We start from the raw sequence: 18946 nt of genomic DNA on the forward strand, positions 1-18946 counted from the left end.
GACATTCAGGTAGGGGTGGTGGCGGTCCTTGCGAATTTGTGTTGATGGTGGCAGTGGTGGTAGCCAGTGGAGACTGGCTGATGGGCTGACAGAAGCAGCCAGGCCGACGGTGGGCCTGGGTAGCAGCAGCAGCGTGACCTGCTGAGATGGTTCAGTGTGCAGAGTGCTGGACATCCACACAGGGGGACTTGCGCTCAGAGTGGACCACACGTTGAGAGCTAGGAGAAAGGGGTTGAGGCAGAAGCATCTTGGTGGAGAAGGATCCCACAGTCACTTCTCCAAGGTCCGTCCTTCTGGGAAGTCTCCCTCTGGGTACCTGTCCAGCGGTCCTGGAAGCAGAAGAGGGGCCGTGGATGATCCAAGGCAGCCGAAGGGGCCATCCCCATCAGCTGATGAAGAACAAAACCTGAATATGGGGCTGGGAGGTCCCCCATGTCACCAAGTCAAATAAGGATGGATGGTGACAATGGGAGGAAGTGCCTGGGGACAGCCACCCAGGATCAGTGGTAGGTTAGACCTCACCTTCAAATCCGTCTCCTGGCTCTTTCCCCAGCCACTCCCCTCAGCATCTCTCAGCACAGGGTCCATGAGGAAGAACTGGACAAGCCCCCCCCCCGAGCAGTTCAACTGGCCCTACCCAGTCCCTGCCCAGCCCCCACTCTCTGACCCTCTTGGATGGGGTCAGGAGTCTATGCCTCCACTCTCTCTCCTACCCATCCCCCACTCAGCCCGCTCTCACCCCCATCCATGCCTGGTCCTTGCACCTGCACAGCCTTCAGCCAAGCAGACCTCCACTGGGTGCTGCCCATCCACTTACCCACCTATCCCGTCCATCCTCACCCATCTCTTCCCTCAATCCCCATCGTCCTCCCGCCAGCTCTCCAGTCATCTGTCCATCCATCCGTCCACCCCACTTCCATCTACACCCACCACCTCATCCATCCGTCCACCGTCCATCCACCCACGCACCTGCATTGCCTAGGCACAACCCCTCACTTCCTTCCCTCCATTCATCTGTGTGTCCGTCCTGCCGTCCACCATCCATCATCCAGCCAGCCAGTGGGGCCACTCCCCTGCTCCTGGAGAAGGCCGAGAACAGGGACCCAACTCTTGGCTTCTCTGCTGCGCGGGGCAGGCACCGGGCTCTCCTAGGTGTGCGCGCGTGTGTGCATTTTATCCGCCCCCCCTTATCTCGCTCCCCTCCCCCCACGCCCCCGCCCCCCGCTCGCGCTCCCCCTCTAATGTGTGATCTGGAAGCTCTATAAAGCCTGATGTAATCCGTAATGCAGTCTCTGGCTCCCGATTCGGGATCCAGTTTCAGAGAGCGAGAGATTGGGGAGCGCCGGCAGCCGGGTGGGGGGAAGCAGCTCTCGCCTCTCTCCTCCTCCTTCTCCTCGTCCTCGGCCTCCTCCTCCTCCTCCCCGCGCCGCCCCGCCCCCGGCTCGGCTCGGCTCGCCCCCCCCCCCCCCCCAGGAAGGGGAAAAAAGGCGAGAAGAGCCGGGCAGGCGAGAGGAGCGGAGCGGCGGCGGCGGCGGCCGGAGAGGGAGCTGCGGGCGCAGGCGGCGGCGGCGGGCGCGGCGTTGGCGGCGGCCCCGGCGGAGCGAGCGCGGAGCCGGCGAGCCGGGAGCACAGGCGGCCGCGCCGCGTCCTGGCCCGGCCCGGGCCCGCGCGCCAGCATCGTCCGCAGCGCGGGCATCCGGACCCTCCGGGCGCCCGGGGGGCTCCAGCAGGCGCGGGGGAAGGGGAGGGGGCCTGCGTGCGCCGGCGGGTGCGCTCCAGGGGGCGTCCCGGTGAGGCCCAGAGCGGGCCGGGGGCGGCGGCGGCTGGAGGAGCCCCCCCACCTCCGGTCGGGCGCCCGGCTCGGCCGCCGGCGACGCGAGGCGCTCGCGGGGATTTGCAACTCGCCGGATCGAGTCCTCGCCGGCGGGGCCGCTGCTGCTGGGGAAGGTAAGGAAGGCTCCGGCGGGGGGCTGGGGGCGCGGCGGGTGGGGGCGCAGCGAGGGTGGGAGGGGGTCGGGGGAGGGGCGGGCGCCCAGACTTCCTAACTTCGCCGTTTGGGGCTTCGCAGCTCCGAGGTTTTGCGCTCAGAGCTCAGGAGTTTGGACCCCCACCCCCTACCCCCTCAGCCCCCTGCCTCCTCCAGCGCTGGCGATGGAATGTGGCAGGTCCCCGCGAGCCCGCATTGGGCAGGCTGAGGAGGGGGCGACCCTGGACGCAGGAGAGGCTCCTCGGCGCCGCTCGCCTCCTCCCCATCCACACACCACAGCCTGGCACCCCTGCTCATCACATGCACAGGGCAGGCTGGGGAGGGCGTTCCCGCTGTACCCCCAGCACACACAGACGCTGGCGAGGGTCTAAGGGAGCCCCCCATGGCCTCCAACAGCCACACATAGACGCAGCAGGCTCCGGAGAGCCGCCAAGCGTGTCCCCCTCCTGCTAATCACGTCCAGGGCCCCCTACAGACATTGTAAGGGCCCGAGACGTCCTCCCCCCACGCACAGAGCCCGGGGCAGGCAGGAGAAAACCCCAGACTCCTTCTCGAAGCCCTCGCCCGTAGAAGCCCTCGCCTGTAGACCTGGCATTGGCGGTGGAGACTCCCTGGAGGTACTCTCCCCCACTTCGGGCGGAGGGCTATTTTTGCGCCCCCCACCCCCACGCGAACGCCCTCGCTCTTCCCTCCTTGTCTACCTTTCCACTGGGTCGGACAGGCCGCGCGGATAAGCCGCTGTCAACTTTGGGCCGGCCCTGTGCCGTCTCCGCTCCAAGCGCCAGCACTCCCGGGCGCCGAGCACTCCCGGGTCCGCGTCGCCGGTGAGCAGAGGCCGCCGGCCCTCCACCGTCGCCGCGCTAGCTAGGAGCCGCGCGGAGCTGCCTCGAGGAACGAGCACGGCCCCCGCCCCCTCCTGGGGAGGCTGGGGGCTCTGGAACCGGCAAGGAGCCCTCTCCCTAGGTCCCCGCGGCCCCCTGGGCGAGGTAGAGAGCTCCTCCGGCCTCGGGAGGGGGCGGTGGAGCTGAGAATCACCGCGAAGCGATGCGACCGGGAGGGCTTGACGGAGGCTGCGGCTCCGAGCCCGGGTCCCTCCTCCTGGCCGCGGCGGCTCCTGCTTGGCCACTCCCCGGCAGCCTGAGGAGAACGCCTAATCTGGCACCCCAGCCCCAGGCCGCTGGGCACCTTACCCCTTTCCACTTTTATTTTGGGCTTCTAAGTTTCTTGGAGCGCAGGCGCCCAGGCTGGGACCCGAAGAGCCCTAAGCCAGCCCTCTTTCAGCACCCGTCCCCGCCGCGACCTCCCCGTTCTTCCTCCGGGTCTGGGGCGCAGATTCCTGGGCTGCAACTCCGGAGTAGTTGAAAGGCAGGAAGGCGTGTGGGCGGGTAGGGGGCCTGCACTCCCGCCCCAGAGGAGCCGCTTGTCGTTTGTGTTGGGGAGGGGGCTGGGAGGTCTGCTCTCCCGCTCCACCCTGGGAACCCACGGAGACCCTCAGTGCTCTCCCCACAGAGACAAACACACGCCCCCTCGGAGCGAGAGCCGCCGCGGGGGAACAGCAGAGGCCGCGCGGGCGGAGGCGGGGGAAAGGGGAGCTGGGTCCCTTTTCTATCTGGGAGGGAGGTGGTATGCGGTGTGTGGGGTCTGGGGAGGCGACTGTCACGTTTCCTAGAACCCTCATGCCTTCCACTCGTCTGCGACCCCGGCTGCCGAGGAGGCAACGAGGGAGGTCGAGCCGCTCCCTCCCGTGGGCGGCAGCGAAACTCTGCGCCCGCACGCCGGGGTGCCTCCGAGTCCAGCTTTGAGTACCCAGCAAGGTCAAGCAGGCGAAGGAGGGGGCGGGGGTTCCTGGGCGCGCCCCCGTCCGCGCACAGTCGGGGCCCTGGAAGGGGGTGTGGGCAGCCCGCCGAGTCAGTCCCGCGCGCTCGCCGCCCGCGCCCGGTCCCCGGAGGCGGACGTTGCGCGCGTTCGGGGATCCCGGAGCGTCCGGCGCCCCACGCCCTCCCTTCGGCTCGCTAGCTGCTCCTTGGCGCTGCTTTCGGACTTGTTGCGCCTCGATCTGGGGGGCAGAAGGCTGGCCCGGGAGCCCCGGCGGCTGAGGGCCGAGCCGCGAAGCCCAGGGATGCGCCAGAGAGGCGCGCGGCTCCGCGGGTGGGCGCTGCGCTGGGGGCTCGAGCCGGGAGTTTGCCGCCTCCGATCCCAGGGAAGGGCGCTTGCTTGTTCCTGCCGGGGTCCCGCGCGGGGGCGGATAGGGGGCGATTCGTCGCCTCGGCCTCAGGCAGCACTCCTCCGGATCCCGGGCTAGGGAGGGGGCGCAGCCAAGTTGTGGAGCCCTCGGAGGCCCTTCCCTCTCCCGCAGGCTCCGGCCCCTCTCGGACCTCGGTGGCCGCGTCCGTGAAATGGGGGCGCGGGCTCTGCTCTCGGATCCCTTCCAGCCCCCGACCCTCCGCGCTTGTCCCGAGATCCAACGTGCCGGGTCCGCAGCGTGCTGGGTCTGCGGCGTCAGGGCGGCCAGGGTCCCGAGACCATCTGCGCTTGCGGACACAGCCGTGGGGCCGGGCATGAAGGGCCCCAGGGAGGGCCAAGCAAGCGCCCGGGGTCCCAGCAGCCTCCTGCGGCGCCCTCCGCCCCTGGTCGGCCCGACCCCGCACCCGGGAGTGGGTCGTGGGGCGCAGGGCCCGTCCTCCGGGGCCGCCTCGGGGCTCCAGGCCCAGGCGGCCGGCGCGGGGCCGCAGTGGCGGAGGGCGGAGGGCCGGCGCGCTGCCGCTGACTGCCGGGAGAGGGCGCCCGCACCGCGCCCGCGCGGCCCTGCCCGCCCCTTCCGTCTCCTCCGCGCCTGGCCCGCGGCTCCGGCCCCATCTTGGGCAGCCCCGGCCGCCCCCTCCCTCCCGCCCGCTCGCTCGCTCGCTCGCTGTCCGCTCCCGCCGCCGGGTCCCGTGACGCGCTTCGCGTCTCGGCCAGAGCCCCCTTCGCCGGCCCGGCCGGGTCCCCGTGTGCGGTGCGCTGGCGTGAGCGCGCGTTGCGTGCTTGTGTCCATGTGTGGCGCGCATGCACGTGCGTGCCCGTCCGGGAGGCTGGGGGCACGTGTGTGCAGGCATGCAGACTTGCACATGTGTGTGCGTGACGGGGGCGGGACTCGCGCCGGTGTGGCCCCGGATGGCAGGATTTAGTCAAACCCCGTTTTACCGTCGGCTCTGGCTCTGGGCTGCCCCCGGGTCTGCTCTGTGTGCACGGGATGGACCCCCGGGAGGAGAGCTCCAACACCCGACCCTCAGCAAAGACCCCAAACCAGGAGGGTATTGTTAACCCCTCGGGGCCCGCGAGCCCACGCCCTCCCTTTGTCCTCTGGAAGTCTCCGGCCTCCCTGGCTGCAGCTGCGCCATCGGCAGAGCTGTGACTTCTGGGTAAACACGCACAGGCCTGGGATCCCCCTGTAGACAGCCGGCGTGCACACAGAGGAAGTGGCACTCACTAGACGCGTGGGTGCCCATGTGAACACCCTCGCACTGGGAGCAGGGCAGGGGGCAAGGGGGAGGGCGTGGTCCTGTGCAATCCCCCACCCCAAGCACTAAGGCTGCGGGAATATGAAGGAAAAAGCCCCTGACCAGCTCTGCCAAGGAGGCTCTAGGGAGTGCAAGAAGGCAACCTACAGAGGCCTAGAAGTGGGGCTCACCCAGGAGGTGTCCCACGGAAGGGCAGGTGGGTGGGTGATGAAGGGGTCAGAGGTCCGGGCAGAAGGAAGAGCCGGCAGTGCAAAGGCCCTGGGGCAGGGCATAGTGCGGGTGTGAGAAATAGACCAGAGCTGGAGAGGAAGGTAGGAGGCAGGACGGGCTGCAGAGGGGTCCGAGCCAGACCTGAGCCCTGAAGGTCTTGGCCCATGTGCTGGGAGCTGCTGTCAGGAGCCACAGGAGGGTCTTGAACAGGGTTGGTGGCTTGGCCTGATGGGGATGCCAAAGAGATGGGGCGCCCCGTGGGCCGCAGGTCATAGGGCGCGTCAGGAGGCTGAGTGCACAGCCTGTTGAGTGCCGCTGCCACGCCCACAGCTGCACTGCACAAGGCTCACGCCACATTCATCTCAGTGGGCGGCAGCCAGCCCCGACGCCACCCAAGACCAACACACACCCCAGTGTGAGACGCAAGCAGACACCCAGAGCAGGCACGCGTGTCCCCACAAAGGCAAGAAACACGGAACGCCAGGGTGCACCGCCCGAAAACCTGCGTCCCATTGTGGGCTCACGAGGACATGGGTCAGCACGAGCACACCGTGAGGTGCACACGGGTGCACACGGCACCCCCGCCCTGCGATGTGTGCCTGTCTACACACGCAGAGGGGAAGGAGGGGAGGTTCAGACCTACAGACCCACGATCCGGAAGACACAGCCTGGATGTTCATGTCCAGGGATGGGGCAGGGAGGCCCCCGCAGGCAGGGACTGGCAGTGGGACCCAGGGGGTGCTGGCCCTGCGTTCTGCTCTGTGACCTTCATCAGGCCGTGGCGCCTCCTTTCCTCATCTGTGCTCCACTCCTCGGGGTTAAGGTGAGGATCCCCCTTCTCCCGCAAAGCACATGCCACTGAGGAGGGGGCTCCGGACGTCTCCACTCCTGCCCCACCCTCTCTCTCTCTTCTTTTTTCATACTAACTCATTTCTGTTAATTAAGGAAGCAACAAAAAATAGGATCAGTACCAAAGGACTAGCCTCCTTCCTCCACAGAGCCCTGGTCCCCTCGCCTCCTGCCACCCCTGTTACAGGCTCTGTTGTTCCGGGCTACCCTGCCTGGATAGACTGGTGGAGACCTCTGCCCCTCCTCCCTCCTTCCCTGCATGGGTTTCACAAATACAAACATGCACACACCCACCCCTTCTGTCCCTTGTCCTGCTCATCACCAGCCACAGCACCCTCATATTTGACACCAGCACCCTCACTGCCCCCCTACCATCTCACCCCACCCCATCACCCCCACCACCATTGCCCCCGAGGCTATCTCAGCCGCACCCTGCCGCCAGCACCACACCGCACCATCGTTCCTATCTGACCCCACCTCCATCCCCAACACCAAAGCCAACAAACACCTTCCCCCCATCACTCCCACTCGCCTCAGCAGCACCTGGACACCCCTCACAGCCACCTCCCTCAGCAGGATCGCTGTCACCTTGGCCCCAACCTTAGGCTCCTGTCCCCTTCACTGGCCCCCATGGCTGTCCTCCTGCTTGTGGCGTTCTGTTCTCTCAGGCATCCCTCTCTGGGGCTCGGTCAGGGGAAGGGCACGGCAGAAGTCCTCTCTGCAGCTTCGCTGTTAGGCCCCCAGCCACTTGCCTTCCTGGGAGAGAAGCATGCGGCAGGCTGGTCCCCTGCAGTCCGCCAGGCAACTGAGCGGTCCCGGCCCAGTGCAGCTGAGGTCAGGAGGACCCAGGGATTACTGGGAGCTCAGAGACTGGGGTGGACCTTGAGATGAGACAGAACCTGTGTCCTGGTGCCTGTCCCCCACTCCTCACTCAGCTGTGGGCCAGTTTTGGGGGTGCTGACTCTTGACTGAGACATGTGGTTGAGGGGTCTTTGAAGTAAGAAACGCAGAGGAGCGGCCAGGAGGCTGAGAAGAGGGTGCTGGCTGGGTACTGGCCTGGGTGCAAGGCGGGGAAGGAGGCTTGCAAAGCCCACACCCCACCCCCGACCACCATGAATCCCGGCCCATCCTCCCGGGCCCTGGGGGCACACGGTCGGTCTTTGGGCCAGCACCTCTCTGAGGCTAAGTTGGCATCTCTGTGACAGGAGGGTGGGCGGCCCTACCTGCGTGTCCTGGAGAGTGCCAGAGCGTCCAGGGTAGCGCCTGTGAAGTGCCAGGGAGAGGTAGGGCTGTCCAGGCAAATCTTGGTGAGGCCCCAGTTCCAGCTTGGGGGTAATGGCCACCCCAGAGGAACGCATTTCAATGGGATTTCAGAGCCCCGGGGAAAAGGAATGGGATTCAGGGAGGAGGAGAAGGGCCCCTGCACTCTGCACCCCCTCCCTGTTCCCCAGCCCCAGAGAGTCTGTCCCTGTGCCCATTCCAGATCTCATGGGCAGCTCCTCCAGAAAGCCTTCCTCTCCACCACAGCGCACCTACATGCACACATAGACCCGCCTTGCCACTCGCACACCTGAAAGACGTGTGCAGACCCGCATGCTAGCAACTCACTCTGTGTGCACACACTTGCTGACATACACCTGCACACATGCATGTGCACACAGCCCTTGAACAGTGTGCACACACACTTGTAATAACTCACAAAAGGAGCATGCACACACCCTGCACGTGCACACACTTCCTAACCCCCTGAAGCACACGCCACATGTGCACACTCACGTGTGTAACTCAGCTGGTGAACACGCACATTCTGTTCCCCACACTCGCTCACACACACACCACTCACACCTGCACGGCTTTCACTTGCACTCATCACCACATGCACACACGCACACATATGTGCAGCTCACATAGCCACACATGCATCCTCTAGCCCCTCCTTGCGCCAAGGCTGCTCACCTGCTGGACACACCTACTCTCTCCCTCGGTCTTGCTCCTCCCAGATGCTGGGCCCTGGCTGCAGCTGTTCCTCCCCATTGCCACATAACTGCCTGCCCGCCGTGGTGGAGCGGAGGCCTGGGTTGGGGCCTGCTCCCGTGGTACAGCCGCCTCTCAGGGGTCCTCGAGCCAGGATACCAGCCATTTTGGAGTCCAGGCTGAGTGCAGCCTCCTCCTCAGGTCCCCATACTGCTGCTAGGGGCTCACCAGCCTGGCCGGGCAGCCCTGCCCTCGAGGACAACTCCTAGGCAAGGTAGCCCTCCTCACTCTGGCCTCGGATCATCCCCGGGGTGTGCCTGGGACCTCAGTGCAGCAGGGCAGGGACAGAGGAGCTTCAGCACAGGAAGCATCTTTAGGGCCTGCAGGTGGCTTGGGGTGATGAGCCCTAGACTATGGGAGGTGCAGTGAGGCCTGGAGCCTGAGGGCCGTTGGAAAGCTGGCCTCTGACGCCGGGCCAAGGTGGTCTGGGACAGTTGGGTGAGATGAGGGGTAACACAGCTCCTATCTTCCCCTGGAGTCACTAGGGGCCGGTCGGTCCCTCTGGGCCTGTATCCATGTCTGGGGAACTGCAGGCTGCGATCACCTTGCCTTCTGCGGGTGGGGGGTCAGATGAAGGTCTGTGTGCCAGGGCAGAGCATGGGGCCGGCCAGAGCGGAGCTTGGCACAGGACAGAGCCCCTTCTGCCTCAGCCCCACAGTGGTCTCTGTAAGAAGGGCCTTTCTCTCCCTGCCAGCAGCTCTGGCCAGATTCTTTGGGCACCCCTGTGCCCAGGCAGCTGGGTGGGGCTGGGCCTGTCGGGCTCTGTGAACATGGTGGGCTCCTACGCCCTTGGGGGCCCACGCCCAGGGGGTCCAACACTGCTGGCAGCCCTGCCCACCCTTAAGAGAGGCTTCCCTGGCCTGCCTCTGCTGTGGGTGGCACGTGACCTGGGCTCTCTATGGGCAGGCCTAGCTACCCTGCAGGTTGGCCAGTGGGGGTGTGGTTGGCACAAGCTGGGGTAGGGCAGGTGGCATCTGGTGGTTACCCTGTCGGGGGGAGGCTATCTCGGCACCCCCTCCTCGACTTGGCTAGTCCCCGACTCTCTGGCCCACTTCTTATGGCTCTGAACCCCTGAGACACGCAAATAAGTTGTCCTGGGCCCATGTCAGGGGCCCTGCCAGGACCTCACAGGCGGAGGACAGTGCTGCCTCTGCTTCCGGTACCAGGCTGCTTGAATGGGGGCCATGGGCACCCTGAGCGGGGAAGGCCAGCCGTCTGCCTCCCAGCCCCCTGGGCAGTCGGTGCTGAGGGTGCCCACCCCGCCCCTCCCCCCGTGCAGCCTTTTCTCAGGACACACAGGCGGGCACTGTTCAGAGGGCCGGCAGGACAACAGAGTGCCTTTTGTGGCTGGTGTCTGGGGATGCCATTGGTGGCCTGGGGTGGGCGGGGAGGGGACGCAGGAGGCCTGAGCCCAGGGTCGGGTCTGTCCGGTGTGGACTGGACCCAGAGCGGGCATGGGGTGCCGAGCCTCATGGAGGAGCCCCAGTGCCCCGAGAGAAGGGCGTTGGACAGCATCCACCGCCCCGGGTTGATGGTGGGGAAACCGAGGTGCAGGGTGTGACTGGAACCCAGGCCTGATGGCAGGGTGGGGTGTGTGTGTGCAGTTTGCACAGGCGCAGGATGGCGGCGGGAGGTGGGTGCGGTGCCTCTCATCTGAGGGTGTCTGTGATGGGGGTCACTGCCTCACCCACCTCCTGCAGAAGCTGTGAGATTGAAGGAGGGGTTCGTGTATAATCTCAGGCCCGTTGCTGGCCTGTGGTCAGCGCGTAGTGAAGGTTGGTACCCACTTCCCCTCTCTGTGGCCCCCAACTCTGCTCCCCGGCCCAGCGTGGCTGGCTCCTGCTGCCCCACCTCTCTGGGTCCCCTGTCTGCCAGCCCAGGCCCTCACCCTGTCACCTCTGCCCAGAGACCGGCGGCACCCCCCACCCTCCCTGAGACCACCTCGCAGAAGCTGGCCAGCCTCCTCTGCAGCAGAAGGGATAGGGGCTAGACACCAGAAAGAACTTCCTGACAACAAGGGCAATTTGACGCTGGAGAAGGTGATGAGAAAGGCAGGAACCTGTGAGGGCTTTGCTGGTAATTGGTCACTGTCCTTGGGAGGCTGAGGGACAGTGGGTAACGGGAGCTGCTGTTATCCAGGCTGAGATATAGAAACCAATGACCAGAGAAGTGGCCTGTGGTTCGGGGACCAAGACAATCGCCCACTTCTCTGCAAGAGAGTTGATGACAGTTTTGCCATTAAATTGTAACACTTAAAGCCAGGAGTGACCAGCGCCCACACGGGTCCCCCAGCAATGGGGGCAGCCCATGAGCCTCTCACACCCCGTCACCTGTGGCCTGGATGCCCAGAGCTTTCTGTCCTCATAGTGGAGGGCTGGCATGGGGTGGGCTCAGGGGTCAGCCCGGCCTCAATCTTCAGGGTCCCTGACTGCTGCATGGAGCACGCCTTTGGAGGATGAGGCTGGAAAAGCCTGCTGGGGAAATCAAGGCACCTGATGGAGAAGCACAGAGCATGGATTTTGAGGGACCAGGGCCAGGTCCAACTCCCGGGGCCCCCGGGGGATCCTCCCAACCTAGGGGACCCGGGAGCTGGTGTGGCCGGGGGGAGAAGGGTGAGCCAGCTCAGGGGAGCCGAGGCCAGAGGTACAGCTGTGCAGATACCACAGCGGCTGCCCCAGGGTGGAGCCATTGTTGGCCTCAGGCCTGGACCCCTTTCTCCAAGGCTGTGACTGTGCTTCTGGCTAAACGCACCCTCTGGGGCACACCCTCCTCTCCCAGCCCCGTCTCTGTCCCCGCTGCCCTCACATCCCAGCAAGTACAGCACGAAGCCCAGGCTGTCCCACAGCCACATGGCCTTGTATAAATGTGTCGCATGTGAGTGCGTGTTCATGCTCACATATGCACACTCACAGGTACACAGGAACACGTGCACACACATATGCACTTGGGCACACACAGGCACACAGGTGCGCACACATGCACATGCACTCGTGCACACAGTGACACACATCTGCTCATCCCCCTCCACATCTCAGCAGAGGCCACCAGCCCCTCCCCCATTTGCTCTCTGGAAGTCTCTTGTGACCCTATCCGCATTGACCTTCCTCCTGGCCCAAACACTACACAGGCCCACCCCTGCCCCCAGCAAGCAGAGGGACCCACTCATCCTCAGGGCCCCACTCAGGCGCTGACCCCTCCTGAATGCCACCCTGGGTGCCAGGAAGGATCAGGAGTCTCTCCTGCAGGCCCCACTGCGTCTCAGCTAGACTGTCGGCAGCCGTGTGACCTGGGCTGCAGTGCCCGGCTCGGGCCTGGCATGGGGGGATAGGAGCCTGAGGAGATGGTCCCTGGTTGCCCCCGGCCTTGGTCAGCTCTCTGCCCGCCTGGGCCTGCCTTGGTGTGAGAAGGCTCCGGGGTGGCCCTGTTGGAGAGTGGCAGGCAGGTGGGGTGCAGGAGACCTCGGCTGGCTCAGGGATGGGTGGGTCTGCTGGGGGCAGGGCAGGGGGTGAGTGTGGCAGGTGGGGAGGCCCGTGCCCACTGGCAGGCTCAGGGGCCATCAGCCAAGACAATGGCCTGGGCTCCTGCCCAGCGTTGCCCAGTGGCCCAGCCAGAAAAGGCAGGTTTGGGCTAGTTCTGTGGGTCTCAAATTCATGTCAGCTGGGCCGGCCTTCTGGCCAATACAGCCTCTCCCAAGGCCTGGGCGGGGAGCAGCTCAGTCAGAGATGTTCTAGGGGATGCTGGGGAGCTGGGAAGTAACCTGAGCCCTCCCTCCCCACACCCCCCTGACTTGCTGATGGCCCCTGTGGTCCCTCCTGTGGAACCCCGGGGCTCAAGGTTTAAGAATCCCAGGGATGGGCACTTCTGGGCCATCTCCTGGCCCCGAGACAGTCTGCCAAGGCCCCAGGTCCCTGCCAGGGCACTGGGCAGTTGCACTGCCTGGCCCTTAGCACCTCCTCCCTGCAGGTACCTCCTACCTCCTCCCTCTCCAGGCCAGAAGTGGGCCGTGTGCACCTTCCATGCCTGGCTGGTGCTGGGGCCTCCCCCTTCCACCTCCTGAGCACTCTCCTTCCCCATAGCCACTCCTGGCCCTCATGCCACTCCCTCGCCATCACCCCCAGGGTGACCCCAGCACTGCCAGGGTGGGCCTTCTAAGGGGCGGTTCTGATAGGGGCACTGGCTGCTTCTGATCCCCTCTGCCACCTCTTGCCTACAGGGTGGGCCTCATACCGGTACTAAGAGGGTTCAAGGCGTGGAGTGAGCTGGTGACAATGAGAGGCGACCAGTGATACCAGGGCCCTAGGGGGTGCCAGGAGGCCTCCACTCGGCTCAGCTCTCTAGGGCAGGGGGAGGCCCTCGTCCACCTGCTTTGGGGCCATGCTGGGCCATGCTGTGCAGAGAGCATGGGCGGTGACCCGCAGGCCTGAGCTGGATTCCAGGCTCAGGTGCCCAGTACCAGCTGTGAGCCTCCACCAAGGCATGGCCCCTCTGTGGACCTCGGCATGCCCATCTGTAAAATGGATCTGTAACAGGGTGCCTCAGCGACAGAGTGCCTGGCACACATCCTATCTCCCTGTGAACCTGGGATGGACTCTTCTGGGTTTTCTCACCAAGCTGGAGCCTGTCCTGGGACACCCCTCCCAGGCCTGCACAGTCCACGTGGCGTTGCAGACACCAGCCTCGTCGTGGCCAGCTGGGCTTATGAGGCTGCGCTCCCCTTCTAGGCAGCCAGGCTGTACCAGTTTCCAGATGGGATGACCGAGGCCCTAAAGACTCCGTGCCTGGCCGCAGACCCACAGAGGCTGGTCCTTGTACACCCCAGCTCCTGTGCCCGCTCCTGGCACCACAGGCCCCCAGAACCTGCTCCGCCTTGGGAAGGCTATGGGGTGGAGCTGCCAGGGCCTGGGATGAGGAGGGGAGAGGTGGGCCCTGGCATCTTGAGCTATGCGGGTCCCTCTGGGGGAAGGTAGTGCATCTGGGGTTGACACTGACTTAGGGTCAGGGCTAACAGGATTGCCTGGGGCCTCCTTGGCACTTGGAGGGGCATATGGGGCAGTGAGGCTGGCTGGCCTGTGAAGGAGTCAAGGCCACGTGGGGTCAGCACCAGGTAGGACTGGTGCTCTGCTAGGCTCTGCCGACACTCACCCAGGACTGGGCTCACCCCGGGACTGTAGCGCAAGGTGAGGCTGGGAAGGCCTTCTGGCTGTGGGACCTGCTCACAGCTGCTCCCTCTCCATGAGATGGTGAGGGGGCGCCCAGGACAGCCCAGCTTTTCCATGCCTTGTCCAAGCCCACCCAGCCAAGCGTGTCTGGGGGCAGGACTGGAGAAGGGCTTCCAGGAGGCAGGGGACTGGCGGCGTCTTCCCAGGTCTGCCACGAAGGCACCAGGATGGGAAGATTTTTTTGTAGGTTTGCCCCTTTTTAAAAAAATTTTCTCTTGGGAGCCCGGAATGTTTGCCAGGAATGAGACCACAGAGGGCCAGGTTGGGCCATGTCTGTCCCCAGATCCAGAAGCCCCAGCCAGCTTCCTCCCCTGCTGGGAGCACTTCCTGCACCCCCCTGGCTAAAATTTCCCCACCCAGCTCTTAACCTCTTGTTGAGAGCAGTGGGGTGCCCATCCCACTTTACAGATGGGGAAACCGAGGCTTTGTGGTGAGAGACTTGTCCAAGGCCACTGTGCAGTCAGGAGCACAGCCCGAGTCCAGCCTCCAGCCTCCTGGCTCCCATGGGCTCAGAGCCTCTGCTCAGGCTGGGGCCAGGCCTTGAGGCTGCCTGGGCCCAGCTCCCTGTCCTGCCTACAAGGCTGTGCAGGAAGGACGCCAGGAGGGGACTGCAGAGCAGTGACCGACCTTGTGTTGCCAGCCAGCTGGGCCCGGGCAGCAGGAAGCGGCAAGTCCCGTGGGCGGGCGACCGGCATTTGCGCGGTCAGCAGAGCGGAGGCATCCCCACCAGGAGGCTGGGTGGCCTGGAGGAGGGGGACTGGCTACAGCTCCCCTCCCTCCTGCACTGGCTCAACTGCTGGGTGGGATGGAAAGCCTGGCCAGAGGCCTTGGGGGTGGTGAGGAGACTGAGGTCTGTAGGCAGAAGGAACTTGCCAAGGTCCACAGCAAGGTGGATGCCCGCTGGGCCCAGGGCAGCCCCCAATCCAGGGCCTTCGCTGTGCCTCTGCTCACCCGTGCCACTGTAAGTGGGCAGTCACTCAACCTGGGCCCTCTCCTGGAGCTGGGAGGTGTCTCCTGGTGGCACAAATTTAGGGTCAGCCTGGGGCTTATATATGGGTTCTCCCACCCACTCACTGTGACGGGTAAATTATGGATTCTCTCTGTGTCTCAGTTTTCCCATCATGAATGATAGGAAGTAATGCTAGGCTTGCAGAGGAAGGGCGAAGGTGAGGTGGCTCCTGGTGGCTCCATCCCCCCTCCATCCCTCCCCAGGCCCTGTGCCTGTAGCTTTAGGGCACGAGGACACACGTGGGAGGGCCGAAAGAGAGCTTCCTGGCAGGAGCAGCCTCCACAGGCTGCTGGAGGCTGCAGAGGGCAGTCTGGGGGGGGGCACCAAATCTGAACTCCCCTCACCCCAAAGATCCAGTCATTGCTATTGAGGCTCTGCACCCCCTTCCTGCTCCCCAAGCCTTTAGAAAGGGCTCGGGGGCCAGACGGGAGGCTGGGGAATTGCCCGAGTAACCTTGTTCCTGTGCTCCGGGCCCACTTCCCTTCCCACGGGGTTTGCAAAATCTTCCCGGGAAGGAGGAAGGTTAGAAAGGAGGGACCAAGGTCAGCAGGAAAGAGAGAGCCTGAGAGAGCTACACCCTCCACTCACAGAGGGGCAGCCACGCAGAGCGTGGTGAGCGAGCGGGCAGGCAGGCAGGCCAGGGCCCCCGGGAGCCACGCCAGGCTGCCTGGGCAAAGGGGTACCGCCAAAAGCCCCAGGTGGACTGCCACCCCCTCCCTGCTCAGGCTTGGGTGGAGGCGGAGGTACTTTGTTCCCCAAGCTGGGCCGCTGCCCCTGCAGGTGGTCACGCTGGTGAGTGGTAGACAGACAGGTGGACGGAGCAGGTGCCTGGAAGGGTGCCAGGGCCTGTGTCTGCGGCCCAAAGTCCTCCTGCCCTCGTTGGTAGCAGGCTGAGCTGCCTCCTCTGAGAGAGCCCACCCCCATGCCCAGAGCCCACGTCTCCCCAGGGGCTCACTCTGACCCTCTGCTCTTTCTCTTCCAGCTGCTGCTGGTGGCCACAGGCTGGCACCAGGGCCCTGGACTTTAGAAGCCGTTGCTGCCCTCTCTGTCACCTGAAGCAGGGCCCTCTCCCATCCCACCCTTGCCCCTTCTCCCTGCCCCCACCGGGCCGGCCCTGCCCGCCGCCGGACCCTGGCATGTCAAGACCTGGTCCGCGCCTGACTGCCCAGCCCGCGGAACCCCGGCGGCCCCGCGAGCTAGGATGAGGGGCCAGGCCGCCGCCCCGGGCCCCGTCTGGATCCTCGCCCCGCTGCTGCTGCTGCTGCTGCTGCTGGGACGCCGCGCGCGGGCGGCCGCCGGAGCAGACGCGGGGCCCGGGCCCGAGCCGTGCGCCACGCTGGTGCAGGGAAAGTTCTTCGGCTACTTCTCGGCGGCCGCCGTGTTCCCGGCCAACGCCTCGCGCTGCTCCTGGACGCTGCGCAACCCGGACCCGCGGCGCTACACTCTCTACATGAAGGTGGCCAAGGCGCCCGTGCCCTGCAGCGGCCCCGGCCGCGTGCGCACCTACCAGTTCGACTCCTTCCTGGAGTCCACGCGCACCTACCTGGGCGTGGAGAGCTTCGACGAGGTGCTGCGGCTCTGCGACCCCTCCGCACCCCTGGCGTTCCTGCAGGCCAGCAAGCAGTTCCTGCAGATGCGGCGCCAGCAGCCGCCCCAGGACGACGAACTCCGGCCCCGGGCCGGGCCGCCGGGCCCCACCGACGACTTCTCCGTGGAGTACCTGGTGGTGGGGAACCGCAACCCCAGCCGTGCCGCCTGCCAGATGCTGTGCCGCTGGCTGGACGCGTGTCTGGCCGGTAGCCGCAGCTCGCACCCCTGCGGGATCATGCAGACCCCCTGCGCCTGCCTGGGCGGCGAGGCGGGCGGCCCTGCCGCGGGACCCCTGGCCCCCCGCGGGGATGTCTGCTTAAGAGATGCGGTGGCTGGTGGCCCTGAAAACTGCCTCACCAGCCTGACCCAGGACCGGGGCGGGCACGGCGCCACAGGTGAGTGACTGGCGGGGAAACCTTCGGACACGGGAGGTGGGCGGATAGGGGGAGGTGGGCAGACAGGGGAGGCGGGCGGATGGGGAGAAGTGGGCGGACAGAGGAGGTGGGCGGACAGGCGGAGGTGGGTGGGCAGAGGAGGGGGGCCAGGGTCTTCTTCCGCAGGGCTGCCCTGCTAGCACCGCTGTCTGGGGAGTGTGTACCCTGGCACCCTCCCAGGCGCTGCTCCATCCACCTGTGCAAAGAGTAAGAGTGAAGGTCACTGCAGGTGTGCAGCTCCAGCCCGGGCACACGGCGGGTGCTTGTTGAGCGTTGAAGGCCTAATTCCCTCCAGGATGGGAAAGGATCATCCTCCTGGCTGGGAGAGGGCCCGCCCTTTCTCTCCGGCAGGACAACTTTAATGGGCCAGAGGCTGCAGCGGCCGGAGGCTGGGGGCTGCAGGAGTCTCTGGGACTGGATGATGGTCCTGGGGACTAGGGCTGCGTGGAAAGGTCGGCAGGTGGGCTCTGTGGAGACTTGGTCAGGAGATGAGGTTTCGGGTTGAGTATGCTCTGGGTGGATGAATCACATCTGCCACGCGCTCTAGGTGCTGGGGCCGGGGCTGCAGCAGTGAAAACCCTCCAGAGCCCTGCTCTCAGGCAGCTGCGTAAGGGAGAGAGGAAGGCCCTAAGTAAGAAGACATGAGCAGCCAGGCCTCGGGCAGCGATGAGAGCCTTGCACTAGAACCGGGCAGGGCTAGCCCCTCATGGCAGGGTTGCCATTGTACCTGGAGGTCAGGGAGGCTGGGAGGAGCAGGGACCTTGTTCAAAGCTCTGGGAGAGGTGGGGGAACCTCATGCCAGGAAGAGAGAACGGCAAGTGCAGAGGCCTGGGTGGCTTTGTGCCCGGAGAGCACAGAGGGGCAGGGGCCAGTCCTGTGGGGCTGCCAGCCTCTGGGACACTGGCTTTTCCTGCTAATGAGACAGGAGTGTGCACAGGAGCAGGGTCCTCGGGGTGGAGTCCTGTGGGGGCCCAGTGGGCCTCAGTGCAGGAGATGGGTCCCGTACACATACGGCATGGAGACCCCTTGCTGACGGGTGACGTGCAAGAAAGAAAAGGAAGCCCAGGGTTTTGGTGTTAGCATCTGGGAAGATCAGAGGATTGGAGAGGTTTGAGTTTGCAATGCCAGGCAGGGGCTGACTGCATACCTCGGGTGTTTGGGGGTGAGGCTGGGCCATGTACTCCAGGCTGGGGGGCCATCTTGGGGCAATGGGACCCTTAAGGGTATCCAGGGGCCTTGACTTCTCTGGGGCCAGTGAGGCCTATGGACTCCTCCTCAGAATTTTGTGTTTAAAGGCACAAAATAGGCTACGCAGGGCTACAAAGGAAGCCAGTTATGCTGGAGCATGGTTCTACCCACAACGCGGGGCCATGGATCCCAGATAAGAAGCTTCTGTGAGGCCGTGAGTGGGGCTAGAGAGGGGCCGGGGAAGGAGGGACAGGCGTGAGGCTCGGCCCACCCCTCCAGTGGCCCGAGGAGGAGGGAGGCAGCGCCCCTGGGCAGTGGGGGGCCAGGAAGCCAAGTGGTCATGCTGTGTCAGGACAGGTGGGCGCATCAGCTGTGTCAGGTGCCGCCAGTGGCTGGGTGGGAGGGGCTGAGGACCAAGCCCCCACCAGGCAGAGTGGAGGTCACTATGGCCTTGGCGAAGGCGGCTTCTGTGGTGTGGCAGGGATGAGCATCTGAGGGGGACTGGGAAGAGGACAAAGTAGAATATGCGGGGCTCTTTCAGGGAGTAGAGATGGGGCAGTGGACGGTTTGGGAGATGGGAGGCTGCAGGAGGACTGGGCCCAGCGGTCACAGGCACACCTGGCCGTGCATCTTGGTCTGCCACTCCTGGTCACTTCACCCCTCGGAGCCTTGGTTCCTTCCTTGGCAGAATACCAACTCCTTTGCAGAGTGTTTTCCTCCAATTGATGGGTCTCAGGGGCCCGGCCCAAGATTACACCCACTACTGAAGAGCTAGTCGTTAGCAGCATCAGGAGGCAGCAGCTCTGCCATTCCTAATAGTGCTTGGAGCAGCATGGAGCTTGTTGGAAAGAGCTGGCGGGACAGACGCATGTGACGCGTGGAGAGGCTGGGGCACTGTGTGACGTGGGTGTCGGAGGGAGCGCCGA

The 18946-nt window shown here is 65.2% G+C and overlaps 1 protein-coding gene across 4 annotated transcripts in view; it reads left to right on the plus strand.

Moving 5' to 3' along the window:
- The first annotated feature begins 1489 nt into the window (after positions 1 to 1489).
- Positions 1490 to 18946, plus strand: part of ADGRB1 (adhesion G protein-coupled receptor B1) — a 102450-nt gene continuing 84993 nt past the window's right edge. For 3 of the 4 annotated variants that reach the window (XM_054518963.2, XM_054518964.2, XM_054518965.2), the window contains exons 1-2: positions 1830 to 1947; positions 15791 to 16793. In XM_054518963.2, the coding sequence (XP_054374938.2) occupies positions 16010 to 16793 (784 nt within the window). In that variant the 5' untranslated portion in view covers positions 1830 to 1947; positions 15791 to 16009. Of the gene's footprint in view, positions 1948 to 15790; positions 16794 to 18946 lie in introns of all 4 variants that reach the window. The other variant, XM_054518966.2, reaches the window with a different exon arrangement.

The sequence above is a fragment of the Pongo abelii genome, chromosome 7, assembly GCF_028885655.2.
Source record: "Pongo abelii isolate AG06213 chromosome 7, NHGRI_mPonAbe1-v2.0_pri, whole genome shotgun sequence".
NCBI lineage: Eukaryota > Metazoa > Chordata > Mammalia > Primates > Hominidae > Pongo > Pongo abelii.